This window comes from Bombina bombina, chromosome 7, assembly GCF_027579735.1.
Source record: "Bombina bombina isolate aBomBom1 chromosome 7, aBomBom1.pri, whole genome shotgun sequence".
NCBI lineage: Eukaryota > Metazoa > Chordata > Amphibia > Anura > Bombinatoridae > Bombina > Bombina bombina.
Window position 1 is genome coordinate 231,422,809 of NC_069505.1, and position 17,665 is coordinate 231,440,473.

General features: G+C 38.1%; 1 protein-coding gene across 1 annotated transcript in view; it reads left to right on the forward strand.

The window, feature by feature from the left end:
* Positions 1–17,665, forward strand: part of OTOG (otogelin) — a 576,525-nt gene that overhangs the window by 94,885 nt on the left and 463,975 nt on the right. Inside the window, 3 exon segments of the mRNA XM_053689346.1 lie at positions 2,803–2,928; positions 14,277–14,385; positions 17,307–17,353. Of these exon segments, the coding sequence (XP_053545321.1) occupies positions 2,803–2,928; positions 14,277–14,385; positions 17,307–17,353 (282 nt within the window).

Genomic DNA, 17,665 nt, shown 5'->3' on the forward strand with positions numbered 1-17,665 from the left:
GGATTCCCAGGATATTATCTTTTCTCCAAGATGTTTTTGAGAAAAGGGTTGTCAGCTAATTCCTTAAAAGGGGACAGATTTTTACTCTGTCTATTTTTTTGCACAAGCGTCTGGCAGGTATTCTAGATGTTCAGGCATTTGGTCAGGCTTTGGTTAGATCCAAGCCTGTGTTTAAAACTGTTGCTCCGCCATGGAGCTTAAACCTGATTCTTAAGGTTCTTCAAGAAGTTCCGTTTGAACCTTTTTTGTTCCATAGATATCAATCTTTATCTTGGAAAGTTCCTTTTGGGTAGCTAATTCCTCGACTCGTAGAGTCTCCAAGTTATCTGTGTTACAATGTGATTCTCCTTATCTGGTCCTTCGTACGGATAAGGTAGTCCTGCGTACCAACCTGGGTTTTTTCCTAAGGTGGTATCTAACAAGTACATCACTCAAGAGATAGTTGTTCCATGCTTGTATCCTAATCCTTCCTCAAAGAAGGAACGTCTATTACACAATATTGGACGTGGTTTGTGCTTTAAAGTTTTACTTACAAGCTACTACAGTTTTCATCAAACGTTCACCTTGTTTGTTGTCTATTCTGGACAGAGGAGAGGTCAAAAGACTTCAGCAGCCTCTCTGTCTTTTTAGTTAAAAAGCATAATTCATTTAGCTTATGAGACTGCTGGACAGCAGCCTCCTGAAGGGATTACAGCTCATTCTACTAGAGCTGTGGTTTTCACTTGGGCCTTTTTTAAATGTGGCTTCTGTTGAACAGATTTACAAGACGGAGTCTTGGTCTGCGCTTCATACTTTTCAAATTTAACAAATTTGACACCTTGCTTCTTCGGAGGCTATTTTTGGGAGAAAGGGTTTTTTACAGGCAGTGGTAACTTCCGTTTAAGTACCTGCCTTGTCCCTCCCATCATCCGTGTACTTTAGCTTTGGTATTGGTATTCCATAAGTAATGGATGATCCGTGGACTGGATACACTTAACAAGAGAAAACATAATTTATGCTTACCTGATAAATTTATTTCTCTTGTAGTGTATCCAGTCCACGGCCCGCCCTGTCACTTTAAGGCAGGTAATTTTTTCATTTGAACTACAGTCACCACTGCACCCTATGGTTTTTCCTTTCTCTGCATGTTTTCGGTCGAATGACTGAATATGGCAGTTAGGGGAGGAGCTATATAGCAGCTTTGCTGTGGGTGGACTCTTGCAGCTTCCTGTTGGGAAGGAGAATATATTCCATAAGTAATGGATGATCCGTGGACTGGATACACTACAAGAGAAATAAATTTATCAGGTAAGCATAAATTATGTTTTTTATATTACAATTCTTAGTTTAACTACTCTGGGAAAATTGTGTTCAATGTACAGAGTAAAAATATTTTTAAATATACTGTGCAGATTTAAAATGCAAATTTAAAAATGTATCAAGAAAGTACAAAATTCAGTAGGTGTTTTTTTATTGTAAAATAAGTCTTGCAGCTTTGGCGAGGGCCTGAATAAGGGTGTTCCTTGGGTACGTTTGAAGTTTTCTCACAGGTCAAGTTGCATTCTTCAAGAATGTTATACTGCAGGTCTTGTTTTATCTTACATAATGCAAGCTGGGGAGTTTACTTCAAAGAGCACAATGTGCTTATTGCAATGATGGAAAAATATTTGTATGTGAAATTAGAAGTAATTGCAAATGAAAGTGCACAATGTGCTTATTGCAATGCTATAAAAATATATGCATGTGAAATTAGAAGTAAATGCAAATGAAAGTGCACTGAAAACAACATAGCATTTGTTTAAAAAAAAATTATATTGGTGCCAGCTGCTCCCTGTCAGATATAATTTTATATGAAAATTTCTACAGAGTTTCATTAGGACTGAATGAGGTCTGTTATGTTAGCGAATTTTCTAGAATCAGGCCCTCAATACTTTAAAACTCCTGTCCATTAACTCTACTTCACCACTGTTTACAAGGCTCTGCCTTGACAAAAATGTCAATACTCTCAACAGGATTAGTATAGACCAGTGTTTCTTAAACTGTGGATTGGAACAACAATGGGGCATCCCTTTAAAATGTTTTTGGTGTCCCCACAAGATTTGGTAATGTGTTGATTGTGTTTATTTATAAATGAGTGTGAGTGTGTGCTGTGCATGTATGTGTTTATTTATAAATGAGTGTGAGTGTGTGCTGTGCGTGTATGTGTTTATTTATAAATGAGTGTGAGTGTGTGCTGTGCGTGTATGTGTTTATTTGTGAGTGAGGGTGTTTGTGTTTAGCTGAGTAACTTTTTTCTGTAGTTTATTTCATGTGAGGTAGGCACATAGCTAATTTTGTTCCTCTTCAAATGTGTGTGTCTTGCCACAAGCGGGGAGAAGCTTATACAGAAGATACATGGCTTTATTTATTGAGTCTAACCATTGGTGATTAGAATTTATTACAAAAGTTAAATTTGTTTATTTTCGCTAATAATCCCCTCACTTGTATTATATATTGATGTTTAAAAAACAAATACATTGCATACCAGTCTGACTAGGGGATTGTTTTGAACTGTATTATAATAAAGGGCGTTACAAAAAAATTTTTGACTAAAAAAAGGGATTGCAGGTGAAAAAAAGTTTCAGAAGCACTGGCATAGTCAATGTACTTTAACCAGTTAAATCGTCTTCTTTCAAGTCACACAGATCCATACTTGTATTATAATTTTGTAAAACGAAAAGTGTTATGTTTCCATCATACAAGTACTTTTTTAATAAAACACTTGCTTCACAAAGGTTACAAATTGTGACCCAGCATATACTGTATTTATTTTTTTCTTCATAGACATTCAATGTGAAAAGGATTTTGTCTACAATGAATGCATTGACTGTTGCCCAACATCCTGTCATCGTAAGAAGTCATGCATCGATAGTGAAATCTCTTGTGTGGATGGATGTTATTGTCCAGAAGGTATTTTTAATTTCTTCACAGCCTTTGTAATCAATTTTTTGTGCAGACTTTCCAGTATTTTGATTAATTAATTATAATATGAATCATTTTCAGTCTGATAATGTTGGTTATTGTAGATGAATGGGCTATTTTCCATTAAACGCTATAAACTTTATTAAAAGGATATGGGACTCAACATTAAACTTTTATGGGTCAGATATGGTATTCAGTTTGGAAAAAAAATCTACTTAAATCATGATTAATTTTAATTATTTTACTTGTTCTCCTTTTTATATGAACATATCGATAAAGGTGTGCACATGTCTTAAGCACTAAATTACAGCAATTTTTCCCAACAATCTTTTCTTGTGTATACAATGTTCGATTTATACAAGCAGTGCTTAAGACATGTGAACGCTTCTGAACATACCTCAGCAGTGCCGGATTGGCCCACTGGAATACCGGGAGTTTTCTGGTGGGCAGCCGGCACTACAGAGCTACATCCTTTGGGCAGGAAGGTCATGGAGTGAACCTTGTGCACATGTGTAACACATTTGATCCTGGCTGCTTTGCTCCTGACAAGGGTGTGGGGGCAGATAAGTGGCTACTTAGAACAGAGGGCTACATTGGCAAGCAAGGTAAGGGGGTGGAGGCGGGCAGGGTGGGGCTGGGGCTGTACCTCAGTATGACAGCACAGTATCACAGAAAGAAGCTGTTCCAATAAAGTATTCTAAGTGAAAGAGGTAACTTGTATAGTAGAAGTAAATTGGAAACTTATTTTGAAGCAAAACGCTCTGTCTGAATCATGAAAATTTCATATTGACTTCCACACCGCTTTAACAGAAATACTTGTGTTTATTGTGTGGGCAGCATGTTTTCATATATGATTTAATGCATCAGTCATACTTGTCAAAATTCTGTAATAATTGTAAAAAGAAAAACACACTGACCACAGTGGATCAACAATTATCCATAGACAACCAAATTAACCAAAGATATGTACACTCACAAAACTAATGGCCCATTGAATGAAGTGTTCAGTAATGCCACATGTGTACTTAATCGGCTATTTCATTTCAAGACAAACAAGGTACCTCTTCTATGTGATCAAAAACCGTCACATATAATATAATAAATCCTGTATTACTTCCTATGCTATTGTTTAAAGACACAATGTGGAAGGTGTTTAAAAACAAATGAGGTCAATTATTGATGTGAAATGCATGCACTGACTGCGTTATAGTGTCATATAGACCAGAATTTAACTTTGTGATTTATCAGGGACTCCTTTACATGTTCTCGAGGTAAATCAATTACACAGGCAGCATAAACCATGCTTGTCCTCCAAGGCGTATAATGTGGATCCCGCGTTCTTCCCTGAGTGCTTGCAGCTTCCATAAAATCACCTCTTGTATTAATAGCAGCAGTGTTTCAGCAGTCACAGGGCTGATGTCAGCCATTAATTATATATGAAAGTTCACTTTCTATGAGTATAGTCATGTGAGCTAAAATGTGTTAGACTAAACCCAAAACCCAGTTTGGTTTTTATCTCTACCATGTTTTAATGCAGCTTGAAATAAAGATAAAAGGTTTTTAATACAGTTAATGCATATGCAATATTGTGTTTACTCTTTCCACATAATTTGCCATTACCTGTCCTGCCCAACACTTCCCATAGTTGTGCAAAGTGAACAGTAAACACTGGTAAAAATACTCTTTCAACTATGCAAGACTATAAAAAACTCAGCATGCGTATAAAAGACATTCGTCAGAGCTTTGACTTTATATACCCTTAAAAAAACTACAGTTATTAATTGTGATGGTTTTATTATATTAAAATAAAACAAAAACACCTTAACAACATAAAAAGTGTAGACAGATTTAAAATAAATCGAAAATAACTTATGCTGCAGCTTGGATAATATTCTTTTTTAATCTGGCATCTCAGAAAAGATACCAGTAATCCCTTTTTTTTAAAAAAAAAAATCTCCTTCTATACATGGCAGTTTTATTTAATTTTATTTATTTTTATTCTGCAAAGCTAAAAAGGGCTATTGCATATGTATTGTATATTGCAAAGGCTCAGAGACTTTTCCTGTAATTTAAATCTGAAAATTTTGTTTTTCCTCTGTGCCTAAAGAAGCTTCATTTTATTCTAAAAGATCCAGAACCTTAAATCTCAACATCAAACAAAGTTATTGTTAGATTTATCTGTATCTGCCCCTTAATTGCCACAGAAAAACATAATTTATGCTTACCTGATAAATGTATTTCTTTCTGGATATGGTGAGTCCACGAAATCATTAATTACTAGTGGGGAATATCACTCCTGGCCAGCAGGAGGAGGCAAAGAGTACTACGGCAAAGCTGCTATATATGTTACTTCCCTTACCCATAGCCTCCAGTCATTCGGCTGAAGGAAACATGATAAAAGAAGATAACACAAAAGTGTAGAGGTGCCTGAGGTTTTATAAAAAATAACCATCTTAAATAAAGGGTGGCCCGTGGACTCACCATATCCGGAAAGAAATACATTTATCAGGTAAGTATAAATTATGTTTTCTTTCCTAAGATATGTTGAATACACAGAATCATCAATTACTAGTGGGACTCAATACCCAAGCTAGAGGACACAGATGATAAGGGAGGGACAAGACAGGTAGACCTAAACAAAAGGCACCACTGCTTGAAGAACCCTTCTCCCAAAAGAAGCCTCAGCTGAGGCAAAAGTATCAAATTTATAAAACTTTGAAAATGTATGCAAAGAGGACCAAATTGCAACCTTGCAAAACTGTTCCACAGAAGCTTCATTTTTAAATGCCCAGGAAGAAGAAACAGTCCTCGTAGAATGAGCAGTGATTCTCTCAGGAGGTTGCTGTCCAGCAATCTCATAGGCCAAATGAATAATACTCCTTAGCCAAAGAGAAGTAGCCATAGCTTTCTGACCCTTGTACTTCCCAGAAAAACAAACAAACAAAGCAGAAGACTGACCAAAGTCCTTAGTTGTCTGAAGATAGAACTTCAATGCACGCACAACATCTAGGTTGTGCAATAAACGCTCCTTAGGAGAAGAAGAATTAGGGCACAAAGAAGGAACCACAATCTCCTGAAAAATATTCTTGTTTGAAACAACCTTAGGTAGGAAACCTAATTTAGTACGTAAAACCACCTTATCAGAAGGAAAAATAAGGAGAATCAAACTGCAGAGTCGAGAGTTCCGAAACTCTCAGAGCAGAAGAAATAGCAACAAGAAACAAAACCTTCCAAGATAACATCTTGATATCTAAGGAATGCATAGGTTCAAACAGAGCCCGCTGTAAAAATCTAAGAACAAGGTTAAGACTCAAGGGAGGAGTAACGGGCTTAAACACAGGCCTAATCCTAACCAAAGTCTGATAAAAAGATTGCACGTCTGGCGCATCCACCAAACGCTTATGCAACAAAATAGACAACGCAGAAATCTGAGCTTTCAGAGTACTAGCTGACAAACAGATATCCAAACCTGCTCAACGAAGCGCTCAGAGGGTCGTAGGGTAACAGAATAGTCAAATGTCTATAAGCAAAGGTAAAGCATGAGAGGGGGTATGTGGATCCGGTCCCAGATAGGTTATATCCATATGATTTATACTCGCAGGCAGCAACCTCTTTTATTCCAGTGCGTCTGCACACGCACTAATTACAAACATAGCAGTCCAAGGGTGGAAAAAGAAAAAGCGCTCCAAGCCTTATAGTAAAAAATTCCAATACTTTATTCAAAAAAGGTTTAAAATCATGTAAGATAAAAGCGGTCAGCACAGAAAAAAGTGCAAAAAATGCAAAAATACAGGCGACAGAACAGGTGCTCCCAGCAAACGTTTCGTGCAGTTATGCACTTGGTCACTGCTGATTAGTTCACCTGTTCTGTCTCTATTTATAGCCTAGAATGCCAATTTCTTAAAGAAACATATCAACCTGTATTTTAAATATCAGTAAGTGAGCCTATGACAAGAAACCTCATTGTATAAGAAACTCGATGATAACTATTCACACTCCTATTGTTCAGACAATATTTGAGGAATTAGCTTTAGCATCTAACTACTGTTTAGAATCCTAAGAGTCATAATACTAGCTTATGTGGTAAACTAGGAGCCTATGACAAGAAACACATATATGTACAAATAGATAACAATGTCATTGCTAAGTTAACATATGCTAAATACACAGTCTTACTGCATTGAGTAAATGTACCAACCTGTATCACAAATATTAATCCATGAGCCTATGACAAGAAACCTATCATATGTATTTATAATATACTGAGTACACTACACACGCCCTTGTATGCACCTATACTATTTAGCATTCACACACCTGTTGTTCAAATAATATTTGAAAAATTAGCTTTAGCATCTAACTACTATTTAGAATCCTAAAAGTCACAATCATAACTTATGAGGCGAATAGGGAGCCTATGACAAGAAACACATATGTGTACAAATAGATAACAATGACATTGCTAGTTTAACATACGCTAAAAACAAAACACTACATTAAGTAAGCATATCAACCTCTATCACAAATGTTAATCCATGAGCCTATGACAAGAAACCTATCATATGTATTTATAATATACTGAGTGTACTTCATACGCTGTTGTATGGACCTATACTATTTAGCAAACAAATCTAGATCTCTTCTCATGTTTAAACCCAGAGGATGGGTTGTCTGGAGATTAAATATCCAAATATATTTAATCTCCAGACAACCCATCCTCTCGGTTTAAACATGAGAAGAGATCTAGATTTGTTTGCTAAATAGTGTTTCTTGTCATAGGCTCCCTGTTCGCCTCATAAGTTATGATTGTGACTTTTAGGATTCTAAATAGTAGTTAGATGCTCAAATATTGTCTGAACAATAGGAGTGTGAATAGTTATCATTGAGTTTCTTATACAATGAGGTTTCTTGTCATAGGCTCACTTACTGATATTTAAAATACAGGTTGATATGTTTCGCCTGTATTTTTGCATTTTTTTTACTTTTTCCTGTGCTGACCGCTTTTATCTTACATGATTTTAAACCTTTTTTGAATAAAGTATTATTATAAGGCTTGGAACGCTTTTTCTTTTTCCACCCTTGGACTGCTACTAGCTGACAAACCCTTCTCCAGACCCTCCTGGAGAAAAGACAAAATTCTAGGAATCCTGACTCTACTCCAAGAGTAGCCTCTAGATTCCCACCAATACAGATATTTAGGATATATCTTATAGTAAATCTTTCTTGTCACAGGCTTATGAGCGTAAATCATGGTCTAAACGACTCTGAAAACTCACGCTTAGATAAAATCAAGCATTCAATATCTAAGCAGTCAGCTTCAGAGAAACAAGATTTGGATGAAGAAAAGGACCCTGAAGTAGAAGGTCCTTCCTCAGAGGGAGTCTCCACGGAGGTAGGGACGACATTTCCACTAGATCTGCACACCAGATCCTGCAAGGCCATGCCGGCGCTATAAGAATCACCAACACCCTCTCCTGCTTGATCTGAGCAATGACTCTTGGCAGGAGAGCGAAAGAAGGAAATATGTATGCTAGACTGAGCATCTATCAAGAAAGCCTGTGGATCCCTAGACCTCGAGCCATACCTCAGAAGCTTAGCATTATGCCGAGAAGCCATGAGATCCAGTTCTGTCTGCCCCCAATTGAGGATTAAACTGGAAAATACTCCCACTCCCCTTGATAAAAGGTCTGTCGGCTCAGAAAATCTGCCTCCCAATTGTCCACTCCTGGGATGTGGATCGCAGAAAGACAAGTTGTGAGACTCCCCCCACTGGATTAACCGGGCCACCTCTGACATGGCCAAGGAACTCTGAGTTCCCTCCTGGTGGTTAATGTACACCACCAAAGTTAAGTTGTCCGACTGGAACCTGATAAACCGGGCTAAGGCTAGCTGAGAACAGGCCAGCAGAGCATTGAAAATCGCTCTCAGTTTTAGAATATTTATAGAGAAAACTGATTTCTCCCGAGTCCAAAGACCCTGAGTCTTCAATGACCCCCATATTGCTCCCCAACCTAGAAGTCTGGCATCCATGGTCACAATCACCCATGAAGGTCTGCGAAAGCAAGTTCCCTGGGAGAGGTGATCCTGAGACAACCACCACAGAAGAGAGTCCCTTGTCGCCTGATCCAGAACTATTTGCGGAGAAATATCCACATAGTCCCCATTCCATTGCCTTAACATGCATAACTGCAGAGGTCTAAGATGGAACTGAGCAAATGGAATGATGTACATGGAAGCTTCCATCAGACCAATTACCTCCATACATAGAGCCACTGACAGCCGAGGAGAGGACTGAAGGACAAGACAAGAGTTGAAGATCTTTGATTTTCTGACCTCTGTCAGAAATATCTTCATTAGTAGGGAGTCTATTATGGTCCTTGCAAACATTACTCTTGTGGCTGGAATCAGAGAACTCTTTCCCAGATTAACCTTCCAACCGTGGGAGCGAAGAAAAGACAAGAAGATTTCCGTATGAGAGTTTGCTTGTTGAAAAGACGGTGTCTGAACCAAAATGTCATCCAGATGAGGCGCAACAGCAATGCCCCGAGACCAGATCACTGCCAAAAGAGCCCCCAGGACCTTTGAGAAAATTCTGGGAGCTGTGGCAAGGCCAAAAGGAAGAGCCACAAACTGGAAATGATTGTCTAAGAAAGCAAACCTTAGAAACTTGTGATGATCCCGGTGAATGGGAACATGAAGGTACGCATCCTTTAAGTCTATGGTTGTCATAAACTGACCCTCTTGAATCAAAGGTAGAATGGAACATATAGTCTCCATCTTGAAGGATGGTACACTGAGGAACTTGTTTAAACACTTTAGGTCTAAAATAGGTCTGAAAGTCCCCTCTTTCTTGGAAACCACAAACAGATTTGAATAAAATCCCAGACCCTGTTCCTGCAGAGGAACTGGAACTATAACTCCCAGGGCAAAAAGATCCTTGATACAATTTAAGAAAGTCTCTCTCTTTATCTGGTCTACAGATAATCTTGAGAGAAGAAATCTACCTCTGGGAGGAAAAGTCTTGAATTCTATCTTGTATCCCTGAGATAAAATTTCCACAGCCCACAGATCTGGGACATCTTGTATCCAAGCCTGAGCAAATTGAGAAAGCCTGCCCCCTACTAGATCCGGGGCCAACCCTTCATGCTGACTTGGAATCAGCAGCAGGCTTCTTAGACTGTTTCTCCTTGTTCCAAGACTGACCAGACTTCCAGGAAGACTTGGATAGTTTTCTGCTTGGAAGAGGAAGCGGAGGGTTTACCTCTAAAGTTACAAAAGGAACGAAAATTACTCTGACGCCCTTTCTGCTTATTCTTCTTATCCTGAGGAAGAAAAGATCCCTTTCCTCCTGTGATATCTGAAAAAATTTCAGTCAAACCAGGCCCAAACAAGGTCTTACCCTTGTAGGAAATAGCTAATAACTTAGATTTAGAAGAAACATCCGCAGACCAGGATTTTAACCAAATGGCTCTGCAAGCTAGAACCGCAAAAAAACAGATATTTTTGCTCCCAGTTTAATGACCTGTAAGGAAGCATCCGAAATAAAGGAATTGGCTAACCTTAAGAGCCTTAATCGTGTCCTGGATCTCCTCAAGAGGAGTATCTGTCTGAATTAGAATCAGACAAAGCATCAAACCAGTAAGCTGCAGCGCTGGTAACAGTAGCAATACACACTGCAGCCTGCCATTGAAGACCTTGGTAAACATACATTTTCTTTAATAATAGGAGATGGAGTAAAAGGAATACCAGGTCTCTCCCACTCCTGTGCAATAATCTCAGAAGCAAGGTCTGGAACCGGAAAAACCTCCACTGCAGAGGAAACATCAAAATACTTGTTCAGCTTACTAGACTTCTTAGGGTTAACAATGATAGTAGTATCGGAGTAATCCAAGGTAGCCAGAACAAGCAGAGGTGTTCCAGCTTTAATCTGAAGGACACAACTTCAGCATCCGTAGAAGGAATTATACCGCCTGAATCCGAAATTTCACCCTCAGATGCACAAAAATCAGACTTCTGAGAGGAAAGACTTTGATCAGCCACCTCAGGATCAGAAACTTTACTTACTGTTTCTTTAAAATTCCTTTTGCATTTTCCCTGCAGCATGGGAAAAGCAGACAGCGCCTCAGATACCGAAGAAGATACCTGGGCAGCAATATCTTGCAAAGTTACTCCAGACGGAGCATGAGAGGAAACGCAAGGCATTGCATGTGCAGATGAATAGGATTGGGATGCTTGAGGAGAAAGCTGGGCACATCTGAAACAGAAGGCTCCTGAAAAGCATTTGCCTTAGCTAATGATGGCTCAGAACAAAAAATCTATTTTTATAAGCTAAAGTTCTTTCAATACATGAAGAACAAAAAGGTACTGGGGGTTCCACCTGGGAATCAAAACATAAGCTACAGGTAACATCCTGCACAGCCTCCTGAACCATAATACAACAAAAAAAGAAGCAAATAAAAAATCTAACTTTTTTTAAACTTTTATTTTTTAACAAAGGATATAATACAGAACCAAAAAAAAAAAAAAAACGTTCTTAAATAAATGTTCCCTTTAAATTTACTAAATCAAGAAACATACCCCAGGTAATACTCTACACCTCAGCAGACTTACTGAGGTGCCCTACCTGTCCTGCAACCCGCAGCAAACCGAGGAAAAAAAACATCCTGTTTACAATCCGGATTTCCATAGAAGGAAAAACAGCAAGAAGCCTTGTAAACAGCAGAGCCATCTGAAATATGGGCACCTCACTCTTACAGGAAGTGGAAAAAAAGCGCCAAAAAACACTGACATGATATCACAGAATCAGAACCTCCCTAAAAGGGGCAGTCCTACAGCAAACAAAAATACCATTTTTTTTTAAATCAACTTTCTTGAAAACAGGCTTAAAAACAAACAATAAAACCCCCCAAAAAAGTACATAATCGGCTACTAAAAACGGATCCTTACTGAGCCATCAATAACTAACAGTGCCTGAAAAAACTGCCATAAAAACCTGCACCCTGACAGGAATAATAAAAAACGTTCCCCCTGCAGCGTTTCAGCTGAATAAGTGCCAAATTTTTCCCTGCTACATAGAAAAATAAAATTGGCACTTACCTTAATATTTATCTGTCCGGCAGCAGGACAGCTCACCTGGTTTGAGAGGATGCCATCCCTCACATGGACCTGTGGAAATACAGCAAAATGGGCAGCAAAATGTTTTGGGAAAACGCAGTGAGGATTATACCCCACAAGTTCCCAATTGCTTAAAAGCCACCACTGCCCTACTGAAGAGACTGACATGGGCTAAGGCTAGACCCTTTAGAAAGATCAGAGCAAACCTGCTCTGCTTTAAAATAAAAAAATCTTGATTGTAGATCAGACACCAAAACTTCACCTCCTCCTTGCACCGCACGCAAAGAGAATGACTGGGGGTTATGGGTAAGGGAAGTGACATATATAGCAGCTTTGCTGTAGTGCTCTTTTCCTCCTCCTGCTGGCCAGGAGTGATATACCCCACTAGTAATTGATGATTCTGTGGACTCACCATATCTTAAGAAAGAAAAAGTAACTAAATTTTGCATGCCATGATTAATTGCTGACAAAATGCATATACAAAACAAATTTAAATACAGAGGTTAACATCTGATTATGTTTTTAGACCACTGAAAAACTTGTGTGTAATTGAGATTTTCAATATATTAAGCACAGACATAACTTTGCTTCCTTGGGGCCGATTTACCAAGCCCCGTATCGGCCCCTTCAGGCTCGCCAGAAACAGGAGTTAAGAAGCAGTGGTCTTAAGTCCGCTGCTCATTAACTCGTCCGCTGCCTCTGAGGCTGCGGACATCAATCCGCCCTATCGTATATGATCGGGTTGATTGACACCCCCTGCTAGCGGCCAATTGGCTGCAAATCTGCAGGGGGCAGCATTGCACAAGCAGTTCACCAGAACTGCTTGTGCAATGATAAATGCCAACAGCATATGCTGTCTGCATTCAACGATGTCGGGCGGACATGATCTGCTCCCTTATCTCAACAGAGTTATTGGTATATGGCCTATACCTTTTACTGAAATAATTTTAAAAACTGAATTATTAAATGTGTGAAAGTGTCGCACTATAGAGGTATTAGCTTCTTGATCCTCATTGCCTTCACATGTTCCAAGTTTTTTTAGTTTTACGTATTGCTTGAAACATCCATTGCATGTGAGGAGTGTGGATGCCACTGGATTGAACTTAAAGGGACATTAAACCCAAATTTTTTTCTTTCAGGATTTACAAAGAGCATGCGATTTCAGACAACTTTCTGATTTACTTCCATTATCTAATTTGGTTCATTCTCTTGATATATCATAAATAAAGCATATCTAAATAGCCTCAGTAGCTCCTGATTGGTTGCTGCACATAGGTGCTGCGTGCGATTGGCTCACCTATGTGTATTGCTATTTCTTCAACAAAGGATATATGAAGAATTAAGCAAATTAGATAACAGAAGTAAATTGGAATGTTGTTAAAAATTGTATTCTCTACCTGAATCAACAAAGAAAACTTTTGGGTTTCATGTCCCTTTAAACTATAGCTGCCCTGGTGTACAGCTATGATAATACTTTGAATGAACATAAAAGTCAAAATTAAGTTTTCATGGTTCAGAGCACACAAATAATATATATATATATATATATATATATATATATATATATATATATATATATATATATATATATATATATATATATATATATATATATATATATATATGTGTGTGTGTGTGTTTAGTGTGTGTATGTTTTTGTTCTCGTTTACATCTAGTAACAAATTTACTTTGCTCTCATCCATTGTTGAAGAGCATATCTAAGGTATGCACGGGAGCATGCTTATAACTATAGCACTCTATTGCAGAAGTGTTTTGCAACAATAATTCTAACAACATTATACATTTTTGCAAACACTGCTGCCATTAATTGCTAAAGATAGGTGCACGCTCCTGAGCCTTAGAAGGTACAGTCTTCAAGAGGACAAAGTAAACTTGAAATAGCATTTGGAATGTTTTTAAAATTGTATGCACAATCCGAATCATGAATATTTAAATGTGACTTTTATATTCCTTTAATGTCTTTAAGTAGAAAATAAATCGGTGAGACTCTGTACAAAATGGTTGCCCAGACAATACATGCCAGCCAATCATTGACCTTTGCATATACATTGTTTTGTGGAGAACAAAACTATCTGGCGCTTCACAATGTTAAATTGCACCCTAAATGAACATTATTTATTAGAGAAGTATTAAGCATTGTAGGATCTGATTGAACTTTCTATGATTCCCTCTTAGGTTACTCTTCTATTTTTTCTTTACAGGTTTAATTTATGAAAACGATTTATGTGTCAAACCTTCTGAATGTCCTTGTGACTTCCATGGTTTGTCATATGAAGCTGGCTCAGTAGTAAAAGATGAATGCAACAACTGGTAAGATTTAGTTTATTTCTTGAGGTTTACAAAGTTGTAGTGAAGGGAGCAAAACTGCACAACTTTTAATTTATATCTGTAATACACAGAAACAACTTAAACTCAACAATAATGGCGATGATAAAAATGGATTTTAATACATTTTCATTAAATTACTCAGCACGGGAGAGGTTAATTTGATTATTGAAATGAGGTGAAATCATCTAGGTTAAATCGGCTTTATTGGTTCAGAGGTGAAATAATGAAGGCAGTATTTATCCAGAAGCAGTTTGATCTTTGTCTTTTGTTTTGCTTGACTGGATCAGTAGGTAGTAGTGGCACTTACCAATAGTGGTCCTTTGGAGGTTTATAAAATGCAAATTGGCTTCATCTTTTACTTTGCACCTCGATTTTACTGCTTAGGACTCTAGACTGTCTGCTCACATCCCAAACTATTTAGCCATAACCCATGGCCCTAGACTTCCCAGTCTTGAGATTTCAACAGGGAGCATTTCAAGTTCTGAGACTTTGGAAATCTCAATTTGCAGAGTTAAATTAAATGAAAAGGGGCAAAATAAATAAAGAATATTGTTCATTATGCAAAACTATACAGTTTATGTACAAATCTCAAAGTGTTTCCTGTTACTATGAATCTTTACTAAATAAACAAATTAAAATAAAAATAAAAATCCTTCTTCAAAATATTCCACTTAGCTTTTAAATAGTCAAACAGGAACACAAGATGAAATCCTTTCTGTCTGCAGATTTAAGATGAAGGAAAGTACAATTGTTTCACAAAGACAGCAGAGAACATTGTGCTGATAGGAAGTGACCAACCATTCCTGAAATGTCACTTTGTAGCTTTGGTATTTGTAGAAGCAACTTACATTAGATATAGAATTTTCCCAGGTTTGCTACATCTGTTGTTCTCTAAATAGGAACCCATGAAGTGACCGCCATTTATGTCTATAAAGTACAGGCTTCTTCATGGATTTCATTTTTGTATATTGTTACCGTTCCTTCAATTAGTCTAAGAAAATGTTTTTAACCATTTGATCACTTTCCCTGTTCCTTTTTGTGTGTGTACCAGTGTATGCCTCCAGTGTGTGCCTCTGATATGTGTGTACCAGTGTATGCCTCTGATATGTGTGTGTACCAGTGTGTGCTTCTAATATGTGTGTGTACCAGTGTATGCCTCTGATATGTGTGTGTACCAGTGTGTGCCTCTGATATGTGTGTGTACCAGTGTATGCCTCTGATATGTGTGTGTACCAGTGTGTGCCTCTAATATGTGTGTGTACCAGTGTATGCCTCTGATATGTGTGTGTACCAGTGAATGCCTCTGATATGTGTGTGTACCAGTGTGTGCCTCTAATATGTGTGTGTACCAGTGTATGCCTCTGATATGTGTGTGTACCAGTGTGTGCCTCTAATATGTGTGTGTACCAGTGTATGCCTCATATATGTGTGTGTACCAGTGAATGCCTCTGATATTTATGTGTACCAGTGAATGCCTCTGATATTTGTGTGTACCAGTGAATGCCTCTGATATGTGTGTGTACCAGTGTATGCCTCTGATATGTGTGTGTACCAATGTATGCTTCTGATATGTGTGTGTGCCAAAGTATGCTTCTGATATGTGTGGGTATCAGTGTATGCCTCTGATATGTGTGTGTATCAGTGTGTGCCTCTGATATGTGTGTACCAGTGTATGCCTCTGATATGTGTGTACCAGTGAATGCCTCTGATATGTGTGTACCAGTGAATGCCTCTGATATGTGTGTGTACCAGTGAATGCCTCTGATATGTGTGTGTACCAGTGTGTGCCTCTATTATGTGTGTGTACCAGTGTGTGCCTCTAATATGTGTGGGTACCAGTGTATGCCTCTGACATGTGTGTGTACCAGTGTATGCCTCTGATATGTGTGTGTACCAGTGTGTGCCTCTAATATGTGTGTGTACCAGTGTATGCCTCTGACATGTGTGTGTACCAGTGTGACTCTAATATGTGTGTGTGCCAGTGTATGCCTCTGATATGTGTGTGTACCAGTGAATGCCTCTGATATGTGTGTGTACCAATGTATGCTTCTGATATGTGTGTGTATCAGTGTATGCCTCTGATATGTGTGTACCAGTGTGTGCCTCTGATATGTGTGTACCAGTGTATGCCTCTGATATGTGTGTACCAGTGAATGCTTCTGATATGTGCGTGTACCAGTGTATGCCTCTGATATGTGTGTGTACCAGTGTATGCCTCTGATATATGTGTGTACCAGTGTGTGCCTCTGATATGTGTGTACCAGTGTATGCCTCTGATATGTGTGTTTACCAGTGTATGCCTCTGATATATGTGTGTACCAGTGTGTGCCTCTGATATGTGTGTACCAGTGTATGCCTCTGAAATGTGTGTGTCACATAATGCCAATTTATTCATCACAGAAATAGAATGCACACATTAGTTAAAAGGGAAACTGAACCCAATTTTGTTCTTTAGTGATTCAATTAGAGCAGCAATTTTAAGCAACTTTCTAATTTACTCCTATTATCATTTTTCTTCATTCTCTTGGTATCTTTATTTGAAGAGCAAGAATGTAAGCTTAGAAGCTTGCCCATTTTTGGTGAACAACCTGGGTTGTTCTTGCTGATTGGTGGATACATTCACTCACCAATCAACAAGTGCTGTCCAGGGACTGAACCAAAAATTGGCTGGCTCCTTAGCTTAGATGCCTTCTTTTTCAAATAAAGATAGCAAGAGAACAAAGAAAATTGATAATAGGAGTAAATTAGAAAGTTGCTTAAAATGGCATGTTCTATCTGAATCACGAAAGAAAAAAATTGGGTTCCCTTTAATGATTTGCTAATAAGCTTTATATTTAGTTGTTTCACCTTTTTTTTTCCCCCACAAATTCTCGTGTATTTATAAAGTTTGATTTTCCTTCTAGCACATGCTCAGGAGGCAAGTGGCTTTGCACAGATGTAATATGCCCAGGTAAGTTTCTTATATGACATCCTCAGATCCTGCCTCTCCTTATACATTTTGTAAAAAAAAGTTATAAATACTGGAGGGAAATAAACACAAGGAATGAGCATATCCGAAAAACATTAAAAGTAAATAAATTATTTGTTAGCCAGTGAAGTATGGATAAAAACAAAAAGAGTCTTAAATAAAGAATTAAGGGGTAGATTACAAGTGGAGCGCTAATATATTGTGTGCCTGCAAACGGGCAAATTCACCCATTTACAGGCACGAGATAAATAACCAGCCACTGCAAGCAACTGATTATTGCTACCGCAAGCTTGC